The sequence below is a fragment of the Cebidichthys violaceus genome, unplaced genomic scaffold (genome assembly GCF_023349555.1).
Source record: "Cebidichthys violaceus isolate CVI_PGR_0920_01 unplaced genomic scaffold, fCebVio1.0.p SCAF_80, whole genome shotgun sequence".
Classification (NCBI taxonomy): domain Eukaryota; kingdom Metazoa; phylum Chordata; class Actinopteri; order Perciformes; family Stichaeidae; genus Cebidichthys; species Cebidichthys violaceus.
Genome location: NW_027176965.1, coordinates 355,724 through 367,955, shown reverse-complemented (window position 1 = coordinate 367,955; position 12,232 = coordinate 355,724). Strand labels below are relative to the sequence as shown.

Genomic DNA, 12,232 nt, shown 5'->3' with positions numbered 1-12,232 from the left:
TCTTTCTCTCGGTGGTGCTGTTTTCCTCCGGTCCTCCCCTCCCTTTGTCTCACAGCTGACTTCTGTTTGTTCTCTTATCCCATCATCACTCGCACTGAAAAACCCTGACAATGCATTTATGGCTTTTCCATTTTTACTGAAAGGAAGCACAATCATGGGAATTTTAGGCAATTGTCAGTAGCTCATTTGTGTTTACTATATTATGTGCTGTGAATTGCTATAGCAGTTATTGTTATCACCACTTCTCACAATTCAATACCAAACAGAATCATAATGGTTGTTCTGTTCTGTTGTTTTGCTTCCGTTTTTCACCGTGCTTCTCAAAACAAACGGCAATCCAATAAGTAATTACATTCAAATTACAGTCAGATCCCGTGACTGGTATATAAATGTCTCTGAACACTGGAAAAGACAGCTGGAGCCCAGCCAGAATGAAGCAATAGCAGGATGTAAAGATTGATATAAATACAATTATAGACCAAAATGTCTCTCATTTGAGGCTTCCTATCATTTAATTCAAATTGCAGATAATAAAGCGTCCCTAAGGCATGTTTAAAACCCTGCTCTCCCTAAACTAGATGAAATGTCCTCGTTTCTACGAGTGCACAGCGGGATTACATCTGCATGTGCTCCAACAGCTTGAGCGGTTTTGCTCAGCGAGGAATGACAGCCTTCACGTGGTCGAGTGGGCTTCCTCCCACAGTCCAGAGACACCAGAGTGCTGCGGAGACACTCACGCCGCCCTGTGTGCGCACGTGGGTGTGAGTCAGTGATTGTTTGTAGGCCGATATCTGTGATCTCCAGGGTGTTTCCCTGCATTTGACATTTCAATGAAATGTCATAAGCTCTTGGGCCTATTTTCATATTTTAATAATATCAACTTCTGATGAAGAGAACTCGACCATGCAAACAAAATGAATCCAAAATGTACATATTTTACGAGACATCATGTGTTCAACCCTAATTGCTTCGCCTTAGGTTTCTGCAAAAGATCAGCTTGATTAAAAAAAATATATAATTTACATAAATGCAGGCGTGTGACTATATTTAATTTACGGTGCCAGATACATTTGAGTTAATCTTACTGCAGATGTCTTTGAAGAATCCTCTCACTGCAGCTGCTACGTCTGCGGTGTGTCACCCATGTACAGTATTTGTGATTATAGTTATTATGGTTATTTAGACTGTTACATGTTAGGGTTACGCCACCAGTAAATCTGAGCTTTTTGCTGAAATACTGAAAACAGGTTTTCACATAAAGCATGCGGCCCCAAAACCTCACGTTGACTCCAGAGAAGTATCAGGTAATCCAAACTTAGACAAGTATCACTACAAAGTTACAGTACAAAACAATAGTTCATAAAAGGTAAATTATGTGTATTTTTTATTCCTTCTCCATCTGTTCATTTATTTTTAAATGAACTCGTCAGAGAGGCTTACTCTTGCTCAAATAAAGGGACTATATCTCCAGACTCAACGAGCATGTCCATTCTAACTCACTTATTGACTGCTAATGTCCATGTTTCTTCATGAAGTAACAGCTGGAGCCATTTAGCCCTTTTTCCAAACCTGACACCTGACAGGTGTTATTAATAACGTGAATACTGGCTCTGTACAATTCAAGTGTCCCAGTGAGCCGGCATGCACACCACCAGGACCCTGAAACTAAGGCACCTAAATGGAATCCAGCCATCATTATAGTGTTGTTTACATGTGCTTCTCCTGTAACGTGCCAATGGAGTCGTCCTGCCTAGATAACTACAGTGTGTCCACAACGGTCCCCAAACTCATCCCCATCCCAACGACACTTTTTTTTTTTTTGCTCCATGTCCAAACAGAACATTTTTAAGGCCAAATTGAGAGGATGTCCCCAGACCCCTACCGGGGCTTACATCACTGCCTCTGGTCCATAAGCCCCTGTGTCCAGGCTCTAAATGTAAGGCCTCTTTGTCATGTGAGTGAACATAATCCGGCGCTGGCTGTACACTATGGGCATAACTCTGCTCTTGCAACAAGAGGTGCACCAAAATCCACTCCCCCATTCATTCTCCCTGGCAGACCGGACCCTCCTATTGGTGTGCAGCTGGACCCTTTCAATATTTACACTTGAAATGATAATGACATTGTGTGTGCAGCTGTACCATTTGCATCCGCGCGGGCATGCGAATGAATTTGTGTGACAAAAAAAAAAAAGCGGATAGGTGGGCACGGATTCCTCCTACAGTATTTACATGCAAACTATCCTCAAGATGTGGAGGTTTTTCTGCCTGTGTGAGTTAATAACAGGGCGACGCCGAATAGAAAGTAGATGGGATGTGATGGAACCCAAGTCGGAGCCAATGGGGGAAGTTCGTGGCCCCGGATTTCGTAGTCAAAACTGTGACAGATTCTGTTGAGCTGGCAGCTTCAGTGGGCTGGAGTCCGCCAGACAGGGCATCTCCCTTTGAGGCCGACTCTCTGCTGAAACGGGTCGAGATGGGGATGAACGCCAGTCGGCTCTGTGCTGCACTTTGTGCAGACGTTGAGAAGAAGACAGGATGATTGGCAAAGGGTGCTGAGAATAGCCGAGTACAAGATTTTATTTCACCTGAACACGTTTTTTTTTGTTTTTTTTGTAACAAACACAACTACCGAGCAAAGCAGATACACTTACAGTCATGTCAGTGATGGAACAGGGAAGCATGAGAGCCTGTTGGATGATACAAGACTTGGCCAACACATGTGATCAAGCGAAGAAGTTACAATGACACTGAATACTAATTGCTGCTTCTTGGATGCCGCTCAACTCGCACAGCACTGAGTCAGACATGACTGAGACGTTCATGTGCAGTTCTATGGGGTGGAGATGATGGCATTTGTGTTGGGGTGTTTTCCACGCTGTAGGAGCTTTTTGGATTTTTATGAGCGTCCAAATTCCATTCCCACTGGTTTGAGTGGATTCTATTTAGAGGCGTTTTGTGTCTCTGGTTTTAAAGAAAACAAAAACAAAAAAACAGAGGCGGCATCATTCTTAGAATAAAGGAGCAATGCGTTGCAGTCACTCAACATTCAACACAGCAGACGCAATACTATATTAAAAAGACATTCCCCTCTAGATTATGAAATGTCTATTTACATCAACCTCGACCTGCTGGTTAATCCCGACAGAAGACATATTCGGTGTAGCTCGTCCAGATTTTGTCCTCGTTCGGGTCATTGCTGGTGTAGGCGCAGGTGCCCGTGGAGCTGCAGGCCACCATGTGGAAGCCCACCTCTGTCAGCTTGTCAAACGCCTGCTCTAGAAAATTATACTTGAGATAGTACCGGGACGTGTATCTCTCCGGGGGCCTGTCCGGGTCCCTGCTCTCGTTCAGCGTGTCCCCGAACACTTCCTTGGCCAGGGCCGTCTTCCCGCACACCGTGATGCGCGCCACCCTCCGGAATTTGGCGTCGGTCTGGATGTCTCTGCCGATGGTGTACGAGCCGCGGTATCCTATCGTGATGTAGCCCGACTTCCTGGAGTCCAGCGACGGGGAGCGCGTGGCCCCGGAGACCGACGCGGCGCGCAAAGTCTCCGCGCCGCTGGAGGGGCCGCACTGCTGCTGCGCGCCTTCCTCCGTGTCGCTCTGGCCGATCTCCTCGCTGATCGAGTTGTCCTTGCTCACGCGGGGGCTGAGTTGCTTGGCGAGGTCCCGCAGCTGGAAGAAGTCGGCCTCCCTCTGCAGACGACTTTTCTCCGGGAAGTAGTCCGGCAGGACCAAGTTCAGGTCTCGGAGATAGTCTAGGACGTAGCGGAACAAGAACCCATCCCTGTCCAAGAAGAAGCGCCCTTTGCTGTCCCTCGCCAACTCCTTGGGGGACTTCTTGCTGAACATGTTCCACAGCAGCGAGTCCGGGACGGCGATGAGAGTTTTGTGCCTGGTGACGTACACCTGTCCGCCGACGTTCAGCTCGATGATCTCCGGGAACGGGGAGCCAGAGTCGCCGCAGTTGGACACTCCGCGCTCCGTGTCGGCCAGTGCCATCTTCTCTGAGCCGCTGCGCTGATGTGTGTGTGGGGGGGGGGGGGGTCAGTGGAAACACTGAGCAGCCAGGTGGCAGCGGCTTGTTTATGAAGCCTTGGCTTTACCACGTGCGTGAGTGCGCGTGCGCGATGCGGGGTTCGACCGTAAAATTAGCATTTAACTATAACGTGTCTTTGGCCAAAAAGTATAAGCAAGCGGCCAGAGCGCGTGCAGCTCCCTGTCTCTGATTCGTTGTGTGTGTTTGTGTGTGTGTGTGTGTGTGTGTGTATGTGAGAGAGAGAGAGAGAGAGAGAGAGAGAGAGAGCAAACCCATGCGTAGTCTCTTCCAGCATCACTTGAAGCACCCACATCTGATTATGTGTCATTTGTTTGTTTGTTTCCTTCCCTGTCATAAATGTACACGCAGCCCACCTCCTGATGATTCTTTAATTAATGAAATAAATCACGATGAGTCTTTTTTTTTTTCTTCATTCTTTACAAATCCCACGTGAACACTCAAAACAAGAAACCCTGCAGATGGCCCCAGTTTTTCCAGCGCTGAAATCAAGAGATGGTTAGAAAATATGGAAAGAGTGACACCCATTGCAACTCTGATGGAAATGCAGCCGTCTCAAGTAACACACACACACACACACACACACACACACACACACACACACACACACACACAGTCCCTCAAACAGCCGTTTGAAGAAGTGAGAATGTGTAAACTGCTCACTCTCAGGGTCTAAAATGTAAATAGTCACAAAGTTAGATGAGTAAAAATATTTGTGTTTTAATCACAGGAGGACCTCCATCGACTTCTGCATCACATGATGTATAAACTGTGACCCCCCCCCCCTCACAATTTATGTTATGTCAGACTTCAGGGAATACCCCCCCCCCTTACACACACACACACACACACACACACACACACACACACACACACACACACACACACACACACAGACACCATCTCGCTACCCAATGAATTTCTCTAGTCTCCATTTCAGTGATGGACGTACATGTGTTTGGTTTCTCATTGTATTTGAGTCCATTGATAACATATTCAGTCTGTTAAAAGGGTGAGATGTAATGTGGAGATTCAATAAACAATACTTATGTGTCTGTAATTGTAAGTATTTTGTAAATTAGAGAGCAGTGATTCCCAACCAGGGCCACTTACCCCAGGGGGTCCATGTACTCCTGCAGTCACCACGGGGTGCTTGTAAAGCTTGACTAATGAACTCAACAAAAAGATAGAAATTGTGTAGAAAAAAAGTTGATAATCAATTCATAAAATCTATTTTTGAACTTGACGGGTTGTGTCAACAAAGGGTCACCTGAGTTCATCTGGATGTCAGATATAAAATGTTAGCAGTGGTGGAATTTAACCAAGTACTACTTCCACTCAGTACTTCTTTATACTGCTACTCCATCACATGTCAGGGGGAACTATTGTACTTTTTACTCCACTACAACAAAAGAAGATATGTTGATATTATATGATGCAGTCGTATAATCCTAATCTACCCAGTAGTACTCAGTGTCCAAACATGGCTCCACATGGACTACAAGAATAAAATGCTCTTCTGTGTATTTGTTAGTGATATACATATATAGAGATATGAGTACTTTCCCTTTTGATACTTCAAGTAGCTTTAGCTTTTTTTTAATTTATTTTTTTACTTTTGTTTATTTTGAATTCAGGGCTTTTTGTTTACTTGTAATGGAGTATAATATTTCTACTTTTACTGAAGTAAGGGATCTACTTCTTCCACCACTCGTCTGGTGTCGGTGGCGACTCATTTCCCCGTTCAAAACTTCCCGTTGCAGAGAGCTGAATTTTCACTATCTGTCATCTAAGAAGTGGTTGTGAAAGACAGATGATCTGCTCTGACCGAGTCTTGACCCGAAATAAAGTCGTCTTATGACATTCACACAGGATTCAATAGAGCCAATACAACATGCAGCACTGTGAGGGTGTGTCTTTTAGATCATGTGGGTTCCCTCATAACATGCGGCTCTATTCCTTTTTTTCAGTAACCTGTCTGTGTCAAAGGCGACCATTAGAAGTGTTTTCTACCCCGTCTGGGTCACGGTTATCTGAAGCTGTTCAGCTTTCGAGCATTTGCTAAAAACCCAGAGAGTGAGGAGATTTACCAAGACGTTGAAAATAAGGAAAACCCAAATGAAAGAAGACATCCAGTCATTGTGAAAGTTCCCACTTCTCCTCATGGAGGTTTTTAGGTTTGGAAACTTTGGAAATTTGGTGGACTAGCCTTCAGACACTGAACCTACCTATAAAAAGCTGCACTTGGATATTTTGTCAGTTGAAGACGTTGAGAGACAACAATGCTGCGCAAGGTACAACTTTCTCTCTTTTTCTCAGCATGTCACTATAATGAGATTAAATTCAGGCACACTGTGGAGAGTATTCCGCGGTTTAAAGAGTCACTTCGACGCAGCTTTTTTGAATTTCTTAGCCTGGTTTGATCCCTCACAACTGCATCTGACCGGCCCCGTTTCACCTCTCCAGGGCATTACAGGGAGCTTTGGAGCCGCTATCCACGGCCTCAACACCCCCCAGCTGACAGATGGTGTGATTAACAGGAGCAAAAGGATGATGCTGGACACCCTGGGCGTCGGGCTGATAGGAACCAGGACAGCTGTCTTCAACAAGGCTCTCACATACAGCCAGGTACTGAACAGTGCTTCACTGATGTACTAAACTATGGCTTATGACATCATATATAAGATGAGAGATTTGATCTTCACTGATGTAGAATTGAAAACACCTTTAATTCTAAATATGTTTTGGTGATATCTGTCATTTCTTTTCTATGAGACGTCGACATGAATCTGGTCACTGTTCTTCAATTCGTTGATATGATCCCTTTTAGGCTTATTTACGTATTCATGATTATATACGTTGGAAGTGGGCAGGAGTGTCACTTCAGAGTTGCGTCCGTGTGATTGCACACTTGTCCTCATAATGCTGTCTGATTGCAGTCGTTCCGGTCTGACGAGAGGAGCAGTGTTTGGGGTAAATCGCAGCTAACCCTTCCTCCTCACTACGCCGCATTCGTCAATGGCATCGCGGTGAGATCACTCAAACAAATACTCCCTAAATGCACAGAAAACACAAACATGGCGGCGTGATCTCTGACGATCTGCTCCGTCTCATCGTTTGGAGACAGGTGCACTCCATGGACTTTGACGACACCTGGCACCCCGCGACTCATCCCTCTGGAGCTGTGCTACCCGCCCTGCTGGCCCTGGCAGAGACTCTGCCCAGCCGGCCCTCCGGTCTGGACCTGCTGCTGGCCTTCAATGTCGGTATCGAGGTGCAGGGCAGACTCCTGAGGTTCTCCAGAGAGGCCTACAACATCCCTGAGAGGTGAGATATTTAATAACCAGCGTCAGACTCTTTGAGCTGGGTCGATTCACCCAAATTACAAAAAGTACAACACCTACTTCTAGTGGTATGTGGCCATACAGACAGCTGGTGGTACTCACAGCATTGAATAATTCAAGAGAAACCTCCCTGATAATCCATACACCTCACTGTCAACAGTTTTCATAAAGAATATTTCTACAGCAGAAAGTAGTTCCAGTCAACAGAAAGACAAGCTGCTGTCAAGTCTATCAACCAATTGATCATTTGTCTAAATACCAATGATTTAATAATGTTAAAGAACTCCGTATTAAAGCCAAATAGATCCTAATGTTTGGGTCCTCTCCCCCAACCCTCTCAGATTCCACCCCCCCAGCGTGGTTGGGGTGATGGGTAGCGCTGCAGCCTCCGCTAAGCTCCTGGGTCTGTCCCCTGAGCAGTGCGGTCACGCTCTGGCCATCGCAGCCTCCTCCGCTGGGGCTCCCCTGGCCAACGCCGCCACGCAAACCAAACCTCTGCACATAGGAAACGCCGCTCGGAAAGGCCTGGAGGCCGCCCAGCTGGCCCGGACGGGACTGGAGGGGAATCCGGCCATCCTGGATATGAACTGCGGGTTTGGGGTTTACTACAAGAACTACAGTCCTTCAGCAATGGCAGGGCCTGCCTCCGCTGACTTCACGTGGATCCTGGAAGATCAGGACGTGGCCTTCAAGCGCATCCCCGCTCACCTGGGGATGCACTGGGTGGTGGACGCGGCTCTGGCAGCACGCGCAAAGCTGGAAAACACAGTCGGGAACTTTGACCTCAGCCAGATCAGGCAGGTCACGCTCAGAGTGCCTCCATCCAAGTACGTCAACTGCCCCTTTCCCTCCACGGAGCACCAAGCCAGGCACTCGTTTCAGTTCAATGCCTCCTCCGCCCTGCTGGACAACAAAGTGACGGTGTCCTCCTTCAGCGGAGCTCGGATCAACCGGCCCGCCCTGAAGGAGCTCCTGTCCAAAGTGGAGGTGGAGACCCCTAAAGACAACCCGCCCAGCTTCGACAAGATGTACTGCGAGGTGGAGATAGAGACAGAGCAGGGGCAGATTCACGCAGCCAGGTGCGACACCTTTTATGGCCACTGGAGGAAGCCACTGAGTCAGGAGGACCTGGTGGACAAGTTCAGCGTCAACGCGTCCTCAGTGTTGTGCACAGAGGGGGTGGAGGGCGTGATCGACGTCGTCGGGAACATTGAGAGAGCGAGAGAATGCTCGGTCTTAACTTCATACCTGAGAATGACGAGCGGTCGAGACGAGCAGTTTCACACTTCACAGGTGGGATCATACATCACACCTGTGTGAAGACGTTTGATCATTTTAAACCATTCCACAACAATCAGTGTCAATATTTTATAGTCCTCATTTTCTTCCACGGTTGTGAGAAATAAAGCGCGCCGAGAAAGTGAACTTTAACATTTTATTGCATTCTTTTTGTACAATACCATAGCTGCTGTTGGTTTTCTAAAACCTGATTAGCATTGCCAACACGACACTGATCCACTGCATCAGAATATGATCCAGTAAGATTGACTAACTAAATCAGACCATGTGGTGCACATCACTACTACAGACCCCCTCCCTCCCCCCCATTCTCACTTCACTTCACTCAAGCGAGTTTCAGCACGTCCTGCACCATCGCCCCGATGCCATCGAACACCTCGTGGATCGGAGCGTTGCACATGAAGGCGGAGGTGGTGACCAGCTTGTTCTTCTCGTCCACGTGGCTCTCGCCGACGCTCTTGTTCACGTGCTTGCAGCCCAACTGGTTGATGGCCGCCGCGGTGTCGGCAGTGTTGGGATACCTGAGAGGAGGAGAGAGCGCAGACGTTTAGCTGATCAGAAGAAGAAGTCAAATGTTTATTTGTTACAGATAGTATGTGTGGTTAAAAGACATGTGGCACGCTGTTATAGGGCTGTACGAAAGACTGCTGTGAGAAATAGGAATTACAAGAAATGAGAGAGATATATATATATATATATATATATATATATATATATATATATATATATATATATATATATAGCTACAGGAACAGTAGCTCAAAGGTCTGAATGGTGACACGCATGTATGTTTCTGTGAGCTAAAATAAAGTCGATGCAGCAGAATCACAGATATTGTCTTTTTTTTTTTTTATTCCACACATTCTCTTCTTCCTGGTCAAAACCTGGCGCCTACAATACCCACAATGCAGCTTGTGTTACACTAGTGGCAGCTGATGTAGCCTGGAGCAGCGGTCCAGAAACAGAGATGAGGAAGTCTGGTTGAGCTCATTTCTTTCTAACACCACAACCACAAAAGGCTTTATGTCTACAGGTACGCAGCAGAGACTCTGTGAGACCACAGGGGTTCCCCTTCGAGACGAGATCTTGTCCGCTCGGCTCAGCCTAGACTCACTTGTCATCCTTCTCGATGCCGACGGTGACCTCGCAGCCAGGGAACACCTTGGCAGCCAGGACAGGTGAGATGCAGCAGAGGCCGATGGGCTTCCCCTCGCCGTGGAACGCCTGCAGCGCCGCCTTAACCTCGTCGTTCACGGAGCAGTCCTTCCCCTGCACGGCCCACGTACACAGGTTCTTCGCTGCCCCAAAACCACCTGAGGGACGTCGCAATGAGGTTACTCGAGTCGTTCAAACACTCGCTGGTTGGTCGAGGAGAAAACTGGTATTAGTCAGGAATATTATTAGTTAGAAATGGCCACCAATTTAAGTCTCATGGTTTATTTGCAGGGTGGACCTGAGAACCTTTCAAACAAAACGGGATGAGATCTGCTGCTGCGTAGCGGTGAACGGACCTGGGAATATAACGGCGTCGTGGTCTTTGACACTGAGTTTAGCCAGGTCCTGGATGTCTCCGCGGGCCAGTCTCGCGCTCTCCACCAACACGTTCCTCTTGTCCTCGGACGGCTCGCCCTTCAGGTGGTTCACAACGTGCATCTGGTCTATGTTGGGGGCGAACATCTTGACCTGCAGTGGATAAAGCAGAGGGGGGGGGGGACGCACGCTCAATTCATAACCGATCGGAAATCATTAGGACAGCAAATGATGATTGTTTTCAACTGACTGCAATTTCTTCAAATTACTAATTCATACTTCAAACAATCACAAGGTTTCTGAACTCCACTAATTATTCTTAAAATGCATCTGAGTATTGTTTTAAAATGAACCTTTAAAAGTTATGCACAACAAAATAATAAGGTCATGTATGTATCTCACACACTTCCGGCAGCCCCCCCCCCACCCTCACAAAACTACACAACATCCGACAGATAAGTCTCCAACTTACGCTCGCGCCTCCTCTGCTCAGGTGGACCAAAATAGCGGAGGCCTCGTGGATCTCACTGCCGTCATACACCCCGCAGCCCGCCAACACCACCGCCACGCGCTTACCCATCTGTGTGGCGTAGTAACTTTTCTGAACCGTCTGAATGGACCGGAGCGACGGTAAGTTGCGACCACAGTGGCGCAGCAGAGTGAGCATGGCGGACTGTCAGCGGAGACGACCCTTCTTCTTCTACCGCGCCTTCTTCTGAAGTCACCAGCGGGCTCTCTACGCTCCGGCGCCATCTTGTGTCTGAACCAGAGCATTGCTGCTGAAAGAAGAGCGCGCTGGATGCGTGTTAATAATTACCGTTAAAATTAATTTAAGAAAATGTATTTAAAAACAGATAATTGAAATTAATTTACATGAAATTGTGCCATTAAAAGCTATTTGTACAGAAAATGTAGTTATCTTTGATTATTTCAGCTTTAAATCTTTTATATTTAACATGTCATATTATGTACTTTATGATATATTTCCTATTTCAAATTATTTTACTATGATATAACTATTTATATTCACAACTGGGCCCATACAAATAAAACTTAAAGAAATAATGGAATAAAAGACACGGCAAAACATGTAATATTTGTACATACATACTGTAACTTGGAATTGTTTTGTTTTTTAATAATTTTACTTGATAATGATTGATTTATTTGGATATGTATTTCATGATATGTATTTAGATGTTTCCTCCCATAATTAAAATTAGGGAGAATACTTGTTTATGTTATTAGATTTTTCCGTTTTTTTATTATCATATCAAGTTTGTTTATTTAATATAATTGTGTTACATTAGTCCGGTTATGGGCCCAAAAGTGACAAAAGGGAAACACACGAGTAAATACTGATAACTGATCCACATTTTGTTCTATAGTTTCACCTGTGATGTGTGTTCATTTAGGTCATTTACTTTGGAAAACTGCGATGAAGCTTTCTTTTTGATTTTTTTTACTTTGCAGTCCAGCCAAAGGAAATATTCAGAAATGCCTCTAAAACAATATATCAGGAGCTGCACTTTTGATCATCACAAACATCAGGTTTATATTTCTATTTGTATCCAGTTCCAATTCCATTTGTAGAAAAGTTAGTTAGCGGGAACAAGAAAGTAAAGTGCGCACATGATTTTAATTAAGAAAACTCATTTAACCAAGTCTCGCTGGAAATTGATGAACAGATTACTTCAGAATGCAGAATTTCAGTTTAAGCCTGAAAAAACATGAAACGTGTGTAAACAAACCATATGTTGATCAGCATTGGAAACTGGAATTACAGTCAACGTACGTAGTCTATATTTTATTAATCACAGTCACAATCTACCATGTATCTGTAGGGCTCTACTGAGACACACATAGTTCTGCAAATCCATTCAGAAGGAGGAAAAGACAACATCAATATGTCCGTAAGGAAGGCTTAACGACGCTGAGCGAAGTCACTCCAGCTGCTTTAATTGTGTCTAAATAAAAACAGACCAATCACACCTGTTGAC

General features: G+C 45.7%; 3 protein-coding genes across 3 annotated transcripts; 1 reads left to right on the top strand and 2 right to left on the bottom strand.

The window, feature by feature from the left end:
• Nucleotides 1-2,552: 2,552 nt before the first annotated feature.
• Nucleotides 2,553-4,251, bottom strand: kctd12.1 (potassium channel tetramerisation domain containing 12.1). Its single transcript, XM_068702134.1, has one exon. It carries the CDS (start codon nucleotides 4,002-4,004, stop codon nucleotides 3,135-3,137), a length of 870 nt encoding a protein of 289 aa, XP_068558235.1. The 5' UTR covers nucleotides 4,005-4,251; the 3' UTR covers nucleotides 2,553-3,134.
• A 1,687-nt stretch (nucleotides 4,252-5,938) lies between these two features.
• acod1 (aconitate decarboxylase 1) lies at nucleotides 5,939-8,778 on the top strand. The gene is made up of 5 exons (XM_068702131.1): nucleotides 5,939-6,353; nucleotides 6,526-6,687; nucleotides 6,999-7,088; nucleotides 7,187-7,386; nucleotides 7,745-8,778. The coding sequence occupies exons 1-5, from the start codon at nucleotides 6,342-6,344 to the stop codon at nucleotides 8,721-8,723; spliced, it is 1,443 nt and encodes a 480-aa protein (XP_068558232.1). The 5' UTR covers nucleotides 5,939-6,341; the 3' UTR covers nucleotides 8,724-8,778.
• Nucleotides 8,779-8,824: 46 nt separating this feature from the next.
• Nucleotides 8,825-10,943, bottom strand: zgc:162944 (uncharacterized protein LOC569993 homolog). The gene is made up of 4 exons (XM_068702135.1): nucleotides 10,705-10,943; nucleotides 10,214-10,385; nucleotides 9,817-10,015; nucleotides 8,825-9,223 (listed from the first exon to the last, which is right to left on the bottom strand). Exons 1-4 carry the CDS (start codon nucleotides 10,897-10,899, stop codon nucleotides 9,028-9,030), a joined length of 762 nt encoding a protein of 253 aa, XP_068558236.1. The 5' UTR covers nucleotides 10,900-10,943; the 3' UTR covers nucleotides 8,825-9,027.
• Nucleotides 10,944-12,232: the final 1,289 nt, after the last annotated feature.

Bases quoted from the DNA above. Each gene is read 5' to 3' on its own strand.
- kctd12.1 (XM_068702134.1), bottom strand. From the start codon at position 4,004: ATGGCACTGGCCGACACGGAGCGCGGAGTGTCCAACTGCGGCGACTCT.
- acod1 (XM_068702131.1), top strand. The intron at 6,688-6,998 runs GTACTGAACAGT...GTCTGATTGCAG, and splicing joins AGGCTCTCACATACAGCCAG to TCGTTCCGGTCTGACGAGAG. The intron at 7,387-7,744 runs GTGAGATATTTA...CAACCCTCTCAG, and splicing joins GCCTACAACATCCCTGAGAG to ATTCCACCCCCCCAGCGTGG.
- zgc:162944 (XM_068702135.1), bottom strand. From the start codon at position 10,899: ATGCTCACTCTGCTGCGCCACTGTGGTCGCAACTTACCGTCGCTCCGG. The intron at 10,386-10,704 runs GTAAGTTGGAGA...TATCCACTGCAG, and splicing joins TGAGCAGAGGAGGCGCGAGC to GTCAAGATGTTCGCCCCCAA. The intron at 10,016-10,213 runs GTCCGTTCACCG...GACGTCCCTCAG, and splicing joins CGACGCCGTTATATTCCCAG to GTGGTTTTGGGGCAGCGAAG.